We start from the raw sequence: 13,350 nt of genomic DNA on the forward strand, positions 1-13,350 counted from the left end.
CAACATTGTTAAAGGAAGATACATAAGCAACAGATAGAATGTCCAAATATTTTCTCTAAATGTAAATGGAATTGTTTTTTTTTGTTAAGCTTTTATTAGTTTCAATTTCGTAATGAGGATAATTTATCCATTACATATTAAGTTTATTACACTCAAAATAGAAGCAAGTTATTGATATATCATAGAATCTGCATTGTAAATGTAAATGTTTTTTTAATTAACCTTTTAGTAGTACTATGCCACTCATTTATGCATGATTTAGATTGAAGCGCTACTGTGCCAAACTATTTCCGTAGAGTTTTGTCACAATGTAATCGTGCATTTACCCTACTTGTTATATAAAGCCATCAATGTTTACATTTTCTATCGCAAAACGTGAGTGAGTACTTCAATAAATGCTTGTTGGTTTTATCGTTCTTAATAGTTGCAGGTTCATTAATAAAAAGTGTTTTGTGTTTCCTAGCAACAATTATTATGCGGTTTATTTTTGTCCTCCTGAGTAAAAAAACTGTTCAGGCACTATAATCTGTTTCCAGTTGTAAATACATTTTTGGATCATATCACGACAAATTGTAGACATGATTGTAGTATTTATGAGTATGATAATTAGAGCAACAGAAAAGCAGATGAAGAAAATCTATATGAATTTGTTACAATAAGTATGTAAAAGAATAATATGTTTTACATTTTTTTATAGAATATAATTTCCTAAGCAATATTATATTAAAAATTAGTTTTCGTGAATAATATTATTTAAAAATATGCTCTTCTCTGAAGTAAAATTCACAACTTAGATTTTTAACTAATTCTATTTGAGAGTGTTAAAAAAAAATAAGGTTGCCTGTAAAGTCGGTTTTACGGGCGAAGATTTTACGTGACAACGTCTTTTTCTCGGTAGAATATTTATTGATATGAATATTATTAAATTGCACAATAGGAACAAGGAATTGAATGAAAATAAGAATTGCACAAATTTTAACTATAGAAATATATTTTGTTTACCAAAACATTGTACATAATTTGAAATTAATTAAAATTTGTTATTGTAAATGGTAAAGTTGAATAAAACATTTACTAAAATTGGAATTTGAAATTCTTGCTAAACACAGTTAAATTCTAACTCCGCGCGTGGTGATTGGTCGGTTTAGTTCGTTTGTTTGGTCGCACTGTTATGACAGGTTAGAGGTTATAATTTGTTATTTTAAATGTTTGACTAGCAATACGCGCTGTTTCTTCTCAATCGACTGAATTACGATTGATTGCAGAGTGATTTAAACTAATAATTTACTTAACACTATAAACATTTGTCAATAGTATGACATAACCTATAAACTCAGTTTCTCAACTTTTGTGTCAATCTAACAATTAATCAATCAATCATAGTTTACGATAATGAAATATCAGTGTACAATTATTTACCTTTATTGTTGTAGTTGTTGTAAATGACGAATCTAAGCACTCCACATTTTCACGAATAAACATAGTTATCTGCTTTATCCCGTGCGGCGGACCCACAGTTATCTGCTTTATCCCGTGCGGCAGACCCACTGGACGGGCATCGTAACGTTACCGGGCGTTACACTTTTTCATGAGTGACTCCGAGCCGCAACCTAATTTAAGACGTTGTCACGTCAAAATTACCAAAATTCTTAATCTTTTGTCTGTAATTCCTCATTGAGTGACAATAATTATTATGTTCAACATCGACACCGACTGTCTTAAAAAAATTAAACGTTGCTATTCCATAAATATTCTCATAGAAAATAATACAACTGTGGAAATAGACATTTTATTTTGGAACATTGAAATATTATTTCATGAGTTCATTGGTTGGCTGAGCGTTAGTGAAGCCATCACTCGATGGGCTGCAAAAATTTTATTTATGTCTGTCAGCACGAATCTCGAGAACGAACTGATCTACAGACTTACAATTTTTACCTGAAGCTTCAATGCCTTACAATAAACATATAAATGGTGTTGCATGTCACTCCGTGGAATTTGGCTGAGCGTTAGTGAACTTTTTAAATTTAGTTTAAAAGTAACCATGGTGGTAACAAAAATAGCATAATAAATACATTTTTAAACAAGCAATAAAATAATATGACATTTTAACACGTGACTTAGTGACAAATGTAGCCTAGTAAGTAGTAGCTTGTAAGTCTGCATGCTACCTCAACGAAGCCTGTTACAAGACACGTAGTATGGCATTCCTGCTACCTTGTAAATACCCAAGAAATGAATGAAAATATTAACAGTATAATTTTAAAATTTTCAAACAACTAGGGACCTCAGTGAGTTTATTTGAGATAATCAAAACAATATTTACACATTGGAATTCCCAAATATCAACTATTAGAAGCAAATTAAATTTTTATAATTCAGATTACAATCCATTCATTACCTAATATTTTAAGCTTAGATGTTCCAATCAAGACTAAATATGTGACAGGATGTACGTCTGTTTGACTTGACCCAACACAACATGCCATTGACCGTCTCTGCGAACTGCGATACCGCGGACAAACTCAACGATACAAAGTTATCAGAGGTTTGGTGTAGCGTTTCCTTTCTTCCCACGTTCGTTATCAAGGCCCAGATTTCCGGTCTCTCCTCCACATCCACCCAAACTTCCGGTATGTTCCCACGTCAGGTAATGATGGCTATCAATAAAAAATGTTTCAGCAAGGGTTGACGTGTCATTTCCAGCGTCGAAGAAAATTAAAAATATGGAAATATCAAGAAGAACTTCTAGAGTTTTTTGAAGTAAGAAACCCATTAAGCAAGGTATTTAATAAACGTTAAGCACAGAATATAAACAAAATGTGTTCACCACTATATTTGGTTATGGGCTAATTTCCAATACAGCTCAGTTCTGCAAAAGTCATCGTTTCCCTCGCAGCTTATTCAGCTCATTTCCCTCTCCCAAACATTATTTTTCCTGTAAACAATTCTTTCCCTATGTAAATATATATTTTCCTGTATAAGCAATTGGATTTCGTTATTTTTTGACAGTAGTATGAAACAGCTGATTTTAACACGAGCACGAATGATACAATAGTGTTACGTTTCCTTATGAAAGAATAATTACTAGACTATGAAATACCTGATAATCTTTTCAAAGATTTTGTGCTTTCGTGCTTTGCGATGCGTGTCTCGAAAGTTCATTTGCGGGGCTCAACGGTCTTTTTCCACGCTCGGCTTCGCCTAGCAATATATTACTTTCGAGAGTAGCAATGAAATATGCTATTTAGCATAACTTACAAAATATTTGTAATGCGTAGATTTTCGAAAGTATGATTTTTGGGACGGTTCATAGATTTTCAACTAATTTAATTGAATAAAGGTTAAAAGTGTTTGTCACATCCTTATGCCTTATCTGATGACATGAATAAAATTTATTTTTAATCATTTCACGAGACACTGTTATATGTAATGTAATAATTAAAACATGATGAAATAAGATTCGATAAAAAACGATTGTTTATGAACATGTTTGAATTTTAACAGCCAATCAAAGAAAAGCATGATTTAAAACTATCCCTTACGTTTCAGTCGTAAGAAGTTTGTAGATTTTGTGATAAATAAAATATTACTAACACATTTTTATGGGATTTACAAGCAACTGACGTCTCGAATATAGTTTGAGATAAAAATATTACTTATTACAACAGGTTTAGGAAATTTTAAAGCTTTTTAAGTAGACAATTCATTCTCTAGGTTCACAAATAACGGATTGTGATTTTTACAATTTTAACGGACAACATATTGGAATGAAATCCGGTATAAGCTGTGTAATGAACGTAGGCGATATATTTATAAGATACCAAATTCAAACCTGCTAGGCCTTTTTTCGTTTCCACAAGATCCGTTTTATAGCTTATATTCGTTGAGACGGGGGAGGTCTCAAGATCTGGAGGGCATCGTCTTTGATGAAATTATGTACAAACATTCCTTAAGTGCTGCCATAGAACAATTACTTTAGGCCGACGCTCTATACGAACTCTACCTTGAACAATATTTAATAGAAACAACATTGTATTAAAAGACAATTAGGTCTATATTAAAAAAATAGAACGGCGATTAAGTTATGTTTGTTATAGATTGCAAAAGGTTGACATCTTAATAGTAATTTCAAAGCCTCCGATATAATTACAAAGTATATATTTTATACCATTTATTGCTAACAGCATTTATTGGAAATCCTGAAAGCTATACGATGTTGAAATGGAATAATTTACAGTCTCTCCGAAGATGACTTAATTAGTTCAATCCCAGTTAATTTGACTTCTCGACAACGAGTTGAGCTGCGAGCAATAAAAAGGTCTCGTAAAGAGAGTCTAGATTAAAACATTATTTATTCACGACTTTCAGGCCAAACTCGGTTCGTTATAAAACAACTCATGGTTCTGATTGGATAGAGAAATTGTAAAAACTAATTAAAATCTATATCACCCGGGTATGTTTTGTTTTACTTAGTATCCGTTAAATATGTAATTATATTTTTGTAAAAGAATGTTTAAAATATTCTGTTTGCAGCGGAGTATATACGAGAAGGGTTCATAGCTACCACTTATACAATCTATCTGAAAAATAATGAAATGATACCTCCTTATAAATTAAACTAGTTTACTGTTAATTTTAATTTTCGACGTCGAGACAGTCTGAGTTAATATTTTTGAAGCTGGGACGGTTTTGCTATTTTCGAAGTAGGAAAATTCGAAGCTCAAACAGTTTTGCCAGATTAGTAACATATTCTTGATGTTTGGACAGTTTGACTTAAATATTTCGAAGTAAGAATGGTTTTGCTATTTTCGAAGTAGGAAGATTCCAATCTCAAACAGTTATACCATTTTAGTGACATATTCTTGATGTTTGGACAGTTTGAGATAAATATTTCGAAGTAGGAATGGTTTTACTATTTTCGAAGTAGGAAGATTCGAAGCTCAAACGTTTTGCCAGATTAGTAACATATTCTTGATGTTTGGACAGTTTGAAATAAATATTTCGAAGTAGGAATGGTTTTACTATTTTCGAAGTAGGAAGATTCGAAGCTCAAACGTTTTGCCAGATTAGTAACATATTCTTGATGTTTGGACAGTTTGAGATAAATATTTCGAAGTAGGAATGGTTTTACTATTTTCGAAGTAGGAAGATTCGAAGCTTTGCCAGATTAGTAACATATTCTTGATGTTTGGACAGTTTGAAATAAATATTTCGAAGTAAGAATGGTTTTTTGCTATTTTCGAAGTAGGAAGATTCCAATCTCAAACAGTTATTGCCAGATTTTAGTGACATGTTCTTGATGTTTGGACAGTTTGAGATAAATATTTCGAAGTAGGAATGGTTTTACTATTTTCGAAGTAGGAAGATTCGAAGCTCAAACGTTTTGCCAGATTAGTAACATATTCTTGATGTTTGGACAGTTTGACATAAATATTTCGAAGTAGGAATGGTTTTGCTATTTTCGAAGTAGGAAGATTCGAAGCTCAAACGTCTACATATTCTTGAACAGATCATGAATACTGGTTTTACTATTTTCGAAGTAGGAAGATTCGAAGCTCATAACGTTTTGCCAGATTAGTAACATATTCTTGATGTTTGGACAGTTTGAAATAAATATTTCGAAGTAAGAATGGTTTTGCTATTTTCGAAGTAAGAAGATTCCAAGCTCAAATAGTTTTGCCAGATTGGTGACATATTCTTGAGGTTGGAGTAGTCTGAGTTCAATATTTCGAAGTTGGAACGGCTTTACTATTTTTTTAATGATTAATGCTGTTATGCTTAGGAGGTGTCAGACAAAATGGCCAGCCCTGTTGCTTTTGAATGAGTTAGAGAGCCAAAATGAATGCTCAATCTCATACTGATTTAAATTTTGGGCACTGTTCTTTTAGTATTAGGATGGAGTTTGTGGTATCCAGAATATAGTGTTCTCATATAACCTACTTTTAATCTGGATAAAGGGCGTATATACAATTTACATGTTGTAATGAAATATAAGATAAAATTAGGATACTATTTCATGTTTCCATCTGGAATACTTATTTAATAAATGGAATTATTAGTTCTCTAGTATGTAGTAAAAAACAATTATTTTCATTTTAATATTTCTGGCATGTCTGGGATCTACTACAAATATTTCTTGTATTTTATATGCAGTTATATTAGATTTTCTAGACCAATATTTAATTTATTAGTATTTAGTTTATTTATTATACCACGTGTACACATACGTCACCTATTCACATGTAAAAACTCAAATATTTTTCAACTAAAGCTATTCCAAAAAAATATAATAAATTTAAAAATTGCAAAACTTTCTTAGCTATTACGCAATACTTTAACTTACTATATATATGATAATAAGACAAAACTAAAACTAAGCTTTCACTTACCATTTTTTACTTTACAGCTAGCGACAAGCTCGTTCATCAGGTCTTTGTTTTTCTGGAAACAGAAGAAACAATATTTAGGACAAAAGGTAACTCTACAGGTAAACCGTGAACAATACACAATCACAATGGCCTGTTGTAAACAAGGTTTGACACGCCGCGCAAACAATACCGTTGTTTGCCGGCAGTAACTAGGTTTCGGTTCAAATTGAGCTCCATCAGGTTAACTTCCAGTAATATACACGTCACGTGGGGTTTCCACTTCTATTCCCTAAATAACTAAATACAGTATTTATAAAACAGTGGCGTTTTTAGGAAGTTGTTCTTTAACCGAGTCTGTACTAGTAGTATTGAAATAACGCACTCACCTTAACAATTCTTCAAAAGTAGTTGTAAAATATTTTTATTTACGGTATGTCTAGAGTACGTTTTAGTTGCATTACTTAGAATAGTTTCTTTTGACATTTATACTCTTGTTGCAAAGAAATCGGTAAACAGGTTTGATGAAAGTTAACCTCTGACGTCAGATTCTATTGGTCGATTGATATAGCGCGATGACCGTCTGTCTATAGAGCGTCTGCGGGATGCCTGAACCCGGCAGTTCCGCTTTGGAACTCAAGTCGTTATGACCCAGCATAAGCAGTCTCATTTTCTCTTTAACCAAGGTAAAGCGTATTTCGTAACCCCTCCTGGTCCCCCTTTTTATAGGTTGTAACCTGTTAGTGGTGGAATTTCTTTAGGTGATCCGAGATAAGTGATTTCCTTTTGTCCCTCTCCCTGATGCCAGTGACTTTCGCGGAGTGACGCCAACCTATGGTCCGTCTAGCTATGGGTGTTGGGTTGGTAGACCCCTGAGCGAGCTAGGTGTATCCCCTGTGTACCTGACGAAAGCAAGAGCGTGGTCGGCGAGTTGACATCAATTTAACCCTTCTCTCAAATATCTCCTGACTCACTTGGCTCTATTAGCTGATAAAGTGTTATTTTATCGTTAACTCGGTTTCATTATAAATCTTTCAGAGTCCGGGTATAAATAATTTTACTCTATAGCCTATAACCGTCTATAATATTTGTAATATGTCCAGTAGAGTAGAGTTTAGTTTTTATTATTTAATAGAAAACTCTTTGAAAATAGTTAAGGGTATTCCTATGCCAAAATCTATACTAGTGAACTTATCCAAGTGACCGTTAGGCCTACCTTCCGATTTAACGGCCGCCTCTGATTGGTGGAGACATCGCGTGGTTCTGTTTGTATGTCTGTCTGCCGTCCAGGAGCGTCCCTTAGACGCCCGAGCATTCAGATGTACCGTAGGAGCCGTCCTGGAGATATGGTCCGGTCGCAGTCACTCACAGTTCACTTAGTTCTCTTGTGGGCAGAGTAGCGCCGTATTGTGTTTCGTTGACCTATTCCTCTCTACCCCGATGCCTGTGATGATTCTCAATGAAAATAAGTGACCCTTTCTTCCGTGCATTCTACTGCAGCCCTGGAAGCCCAGAACGAGTTGGAATCTCCCCCCTCGGTTGAAGCTAGGCAAGAACCAAGAGTTGGCATCTATTCTCAAATGCACCTTTTATACCTCATGCCTTACCCGTCCATCTATCTCCGGATGTATATGTTCTTAATTTTTAATTTTATTTCTAACTTTTTCGCCACGTAACATTTTTGCTCCCGAGTGGGATTCTCTCTGTATCTCTCTCCACAACATTTGGTCCTCCGGGCCGGATCTTCCAAACCCTCCGGGCCGGATCTCGCAATCTCTCTTTCCATTTAACAAGCCGATTCCATTAGTCTTCCGAGTATGTTTTGATATTTAATAGTTGAATATTACACAATACAGTGTGTTCATGAAACATTTAGGATAACTTATCTGTACTATGTTTTTCACCTAGTTTGGGGTCGTTCATTGTTTGAAAATACTCACTAACATTAAACAAAGATGACTCTTTGAACACTTGTAGCTTGCTAAACTAGAAGTCTATATTGTAATTGAACGACATAAATTTTACAAATTAGTCTACTTTCAGTAATGATTCTCGACTGCTTACTGCTTTACAGCAAGTCTTAGCTACTATTCTCTAGCTCTAAATCATAAAACATAGCAAAAATATTAACACAAGGAGCACGGTACTTGACCATAACTGATGACGAATTCAAAGTATTTTGTATGACAATGAACACGCACAAGTATGCTTTGAGTATACAATTATTCCTTCTACAGTATGGAGACTGCAATACTACATTTTATACTTAATAAAATCATGTAAATGATTTTAATTGATGCTCCAGTGACTACGGAGCTACCCTAATTAAAGGTACATCGTATAGGCTATTTTTCATTCAATTATAATAAACAATATTTATTTGGATTCCTAACAAAGTGGGCTAAATGTGTTATTATGTGTAAAATGCTTGCGTTTTTAATTGTTTTAAGTTAAAATATTTAAATGGTACCATCTTGAAATAAACGGATGTAACATTTCCAATGTACATTTTTTAAATAGACATTATCAATAATGAAGAATTAGGTTATGTGTAATAGAAAGTTATAATACAGGCATGATAAAAGAAACTTAAAAATGCAACTTTAGTAAAAGATGGAGGAATGATGTCCTAAAATATTCAAGAGTTCTGTAACACCCTGTATGCAGTCTCTCTAAAAGTTACCCGACTGAAAACTATTTGTATAATTGGTAGGAAAAAGCAATTTTAGGATCTGTAAGGTGAAATAATCATTTAATTATTATCCAGACGGTTTCATTCAATACACTTTTATTATGTCTATCTGGTATACAAAATATCCTTACTAAAATATTTAACGGGCTTGATTTTATTGAAACCAAACTTATAAGTAGTAAGTCCGTTCATAATTAATCCCCATTTTATAATAATTAGTGCATTTAATGCAACTCTAATGAGGGATTAATTAACTATGTAATTATTATCAGAGGTTGTTAAAATGTGCACTATGAGGTAAACATAGTAACTCAATTAGTATTCATTAGTAATTTAGAGACTCAATAATTATTCTTCCACAACACAGCCCCATTATACAATTCAGTTAATGCGCTTCTAATCATACAGAAACGTATACAACTGTATTATCTATAAAAGCTTTGCAAATGCTGATTATGCACTGTAATCAATTTTAATATTGTTTCAAAACTAATCCACGTTATTCCAAAATAACCAGTTTATTTACCTAAACTCAGTCTCTTGTCATAAAATGATGTAAAATATAGCCAAGCTGACACCAAAAGGGTTTCAAATTTGAGGTTAAAATTTCGATTGCTAAATTGAGTTTATATGGGGTCAAATGTAATATTATTTGATTCATTTACTTTTCTATGTTACTGCTTAGGATTTTTATACTTTAAGATCCAGTGGGGTGTAGGCAGGAGGGATTTTCCATATAACAGTAGTCATATATTCATACCAAAGGCGGTGTGAATTTCCATGTAAAATTTCAGTACAATCGGTTGAACCGTTTACGCGTAAAAGCAAAACAATCAAAGGCACTTTTCTATTTATAATATTATTAGGATATGGAAACCAAGATGTTTGACAAAAATTATATTCTGAATTATTCTATGTGGTATAAGTCTCCTCAACGGTAGAAAAATGAATCGGGATATTTTTATAAGAAACTAGTACGAAAGAGGTTCATAAATGATTTAAAGGGTGCCGTATTGCAAATGAAAGCGAGGTAACGTTTCCAATATAAACTGTGATATTTCTGGAACAGCGTCGGATCATTGAACAGAGTGACTGTTTAGTAAGAAAACACTTCTATCGAGATTGGAGGATAAAATCCCTTCCCCATACACCACCATCGCTAGGTTATATGACAACTAACTACAATACTCAGAAATCTCTCTCCAAAACATTAAAATTTATTAGTTGTGTTAATTTCTATATAAAATAAATAATGATGATTGTTGATTATTAGTGGTGGCTCCAATTATTTCTTTTGGATATGCTATGAAAGTCCCTTATTTCTGGGCACCCATTGAGCAATTTATCTTTGAGTAAATTATCCAATGAGCAATCGCCCCTTTCAGCTACCAAACGAGCGCTCTCTCTTGAAGAATTCAGTGTACATCCATTAAGCATACGTTCGTCTATCATCCAATGAGCAAACTCTCATAGAGAATTCTATGTGCATCGGTGGCTTTCATCATCCAATAAAAAATCGTCCATTTGAGTAAATTATCGAATTAGCATTCGCCCCTTAGAGATTTCAACGAGCACTATTTCTTCGAGCGTCCAGTTTACATCGTTTCTTTGATCATGCAATGAGAATTCGTCCGTTCATCATCCAATAAGCTGCCTCTCCTCAAGATTCCAGTGAGTATCAGTGGCTTTGATCATCCAATGAGTATTCGTCCCTTTGAGCTTCCAACGAGCAAACTCTCATCAAGATTTCAATGTGCATCGGTGACGTTGATCATCCTATGAGAAATCTTCCATTCGAGTAAAAGATCTAATTAGCATTCCTTACCTTAGAGCTTTCAACGAGCACCTCTATTCGATCATCGTTATATCTGTTTCTTTGATCGTCCAATGATAATTCGCTCGTTTATGATCTAATGAGCAATCTCTCATCTTGAATTCAATGTGCATAGCTGGCTTTGATAATATAATGAGCAACAGTTTCTTTGAGCATTCAGTTTGCATCCATCCCAGTAAGGATTGGTTCATTTGGTCAAGCCTTTGAGTATCCAGGAACCTTTTATTTCTATGATTATTTATTTTGGATTCGTCCATTTGAGCATCCATTGACTATTCGTTCTTGATTGAAAATAATATTACGTAACTAAACTTATAAACTTGTCTCTAAATGCACAAAGTTATAAGTTATAAGAGGAAAGTCGTTTTACAGCTTTTGAATTAATTTCTCAATCTACCTTTGAATCTACTACTTTTAATTCCAAGACTATTAAAAAACAACGACTCACAGTATATAATTATTAGTTTCGGAGTTTTGTCCAGGTGGGCCCCCTTTTTCACTAGGCTGGATTAAAAAGAGTACAAGAAAAGACAAAGACAAGAGTAACGAGACAAAAATCACATTAAAATTTAGCCAGTTACGCATTTACACTTTCAATAATTAAAATTTGAACAACGATTGCAGGTTTTGCAACAAGTATAACAATGAAATATACCGGTATTTTTGGTGTTTTTCTATCGAGACACAAATCTGAAAATTCAGACAAGTTACAAAAATGATTTTGTGATTATTTTAAAAGTTTTATATTTGTACAGTAAAAGTATTTATCAAACTATCAAGTCTATTTTTTGTAGGTTGCGCAGTCGTCATGATTTGTGAGTACATGCTTTAAGGAGCTCTATTAGTAACAACATGTGGTTCTGTATAAAGCTTAGAATAAAATCAGAATATTTTATTTTAAATAAGACTTTCAGTATTACTATCAATGGAATGGGTATATTTCAGGAGATATTTTCATCCCTGTGGAATATTCCCGGGCCACATATTGGGCTTATTGGATAAAAGGGTTGCAACGCTCGGTACAGTCTGGTCAACAGTGACCCACCGCTTCAATAACACACAGCTGGGCAGTTCAGGCGTGTGTCTCTCTTTTAGGCTTTGTATGATATAGACATCGATATTTTGAACAATCTGTATTTCATACCTTCGAAATGCGTTTTAAGAGGGAAATGTGTTATTCGATTTACAGTTTTGAAATAAAAAAATAATCTTTCTAGACATTTTTTACCTTCGCATTAATCTTAATATAAATTTTACTACACTACTAGCAGTTAAACGCGCCTTCGCACGCAATTTACTTCTGAAAACGGTTACACCACGGACATATTCTTTTAAACAACATTCATAACACGTCCACTAAAATATACTAGTCTCCTAAACCATTTTAGATTTAAGTGTAAAGAATAGTCTTTAAGTTCCAGGTCACTAAAATCAATGAGTGAAACATTTTTTATAAGTACCCGTGAAATAACTCAAAATTCTCTCCACTATTTCATAATGAACGATTCCAGTAACAATTGAACTATTTTAGGCCAGCACGGGGAAATACTTCAATCGAATATATTAAATGAAATGGGCATGAATTTTGCATTAAATTCTATTTAATGATTTAGGATTCCTCCACACTGGCCTGAAATAATAAAAGTTTTAATGAAATCATGAAATATTGGCAAGAAATTTCAGAAATACTTAAAAAGGCAGCTTCTGATGAAATTCTGGACTGTATTAATAATGCAACTCTGTAACCTGAAGTTAATCAACATGCAAGTTTATATGATGAGGCCACTAATTATTAAGAAGGCGGTGTTAGGGTTGGAACAAACCGCCACAATTATATATTTTCTTTGTGAATACTGATTGGCACTTAAATTTAATGCGAGCACATTCATCATCCTACACAATGCTCTACGTGTGAAATCACTTTATCATTATTATAATTGGTGTGTGAAATATTAATTCTATTCTCCATTTAGATGCACTTTGAGAATGACTAATTCTGTATCCCAGCAAACTGTAATTATATCATCATGAGATAAAAACGGCGAGTAAAACAAAAACAATTCAGACCCCATCTTTAAACATAAATTTAAAATGAACCAAGATATTCAAATACCTTTTAGTAACTATTACTTATCTCAGGTTTGTTTGAAATGTCATTTAAAAATAATATGCTCATGGTGTCCCAGTTTAAAAAAATGATGTTACTTGCGAAGCCGCGGGTAACTGCTAGTATGTAGATATACATGTCATTGAAGGTATCATAATTCTATGCGGTTATGATACGGTTTCCAAAATCATTCCTTTGTGAACGCTTGGTAGGTAAGACTATGACATGTTTACATTGTGCTATATAAAACTGTTTAGAAATTTCGTAGATTTCCTGATAATAAACTTATTCATTGATGCTATATTTATAATTTCAAAAACCCCGTTTCACGGATGTTTACGGTTAGGCT

General features: G+C 33.3%; 1 protein-coding gene across 1 annotated transcript in view; it reads right to left on the minus strand.

The window, feature by feature from the left end:
* LOC124366216 (rap guanine nucleotide exchange factor 4) overlaps positions 1–13,350 on the minus strand; it is a 965,043-nt gene that overhangs the window by 55,099 nt on the left and 896,594 nt on the right. Inside the window, exon 5 of the mRNA XM_046822602.1 lies at positions 6,393–6,444. Within this exon, the coding sequence (XP_046678558.1) occupies positions 6,393–6,444 (52 nt within the window). The remainder of the gene's footprint in view (positions 1–6,392; positions 6,445–13,350) is intronic.

The sequence above is a fragment of the Homalodisca vitripennis genome, chromosome 7 (assembly GCF_021130785.1).
Source record: "Homalodisca vitripennis isolate AUS2020 chromosome 7, UT_GWSS_2.1, whole genome shotgun sequence".
NCBI classification, from domain to species: Eukaryota; Metazoa; Arthropoda; class Insecta; order Hemiptera; family Cicadellidae; genus Homalodisca; species Homalodisca vitripennis.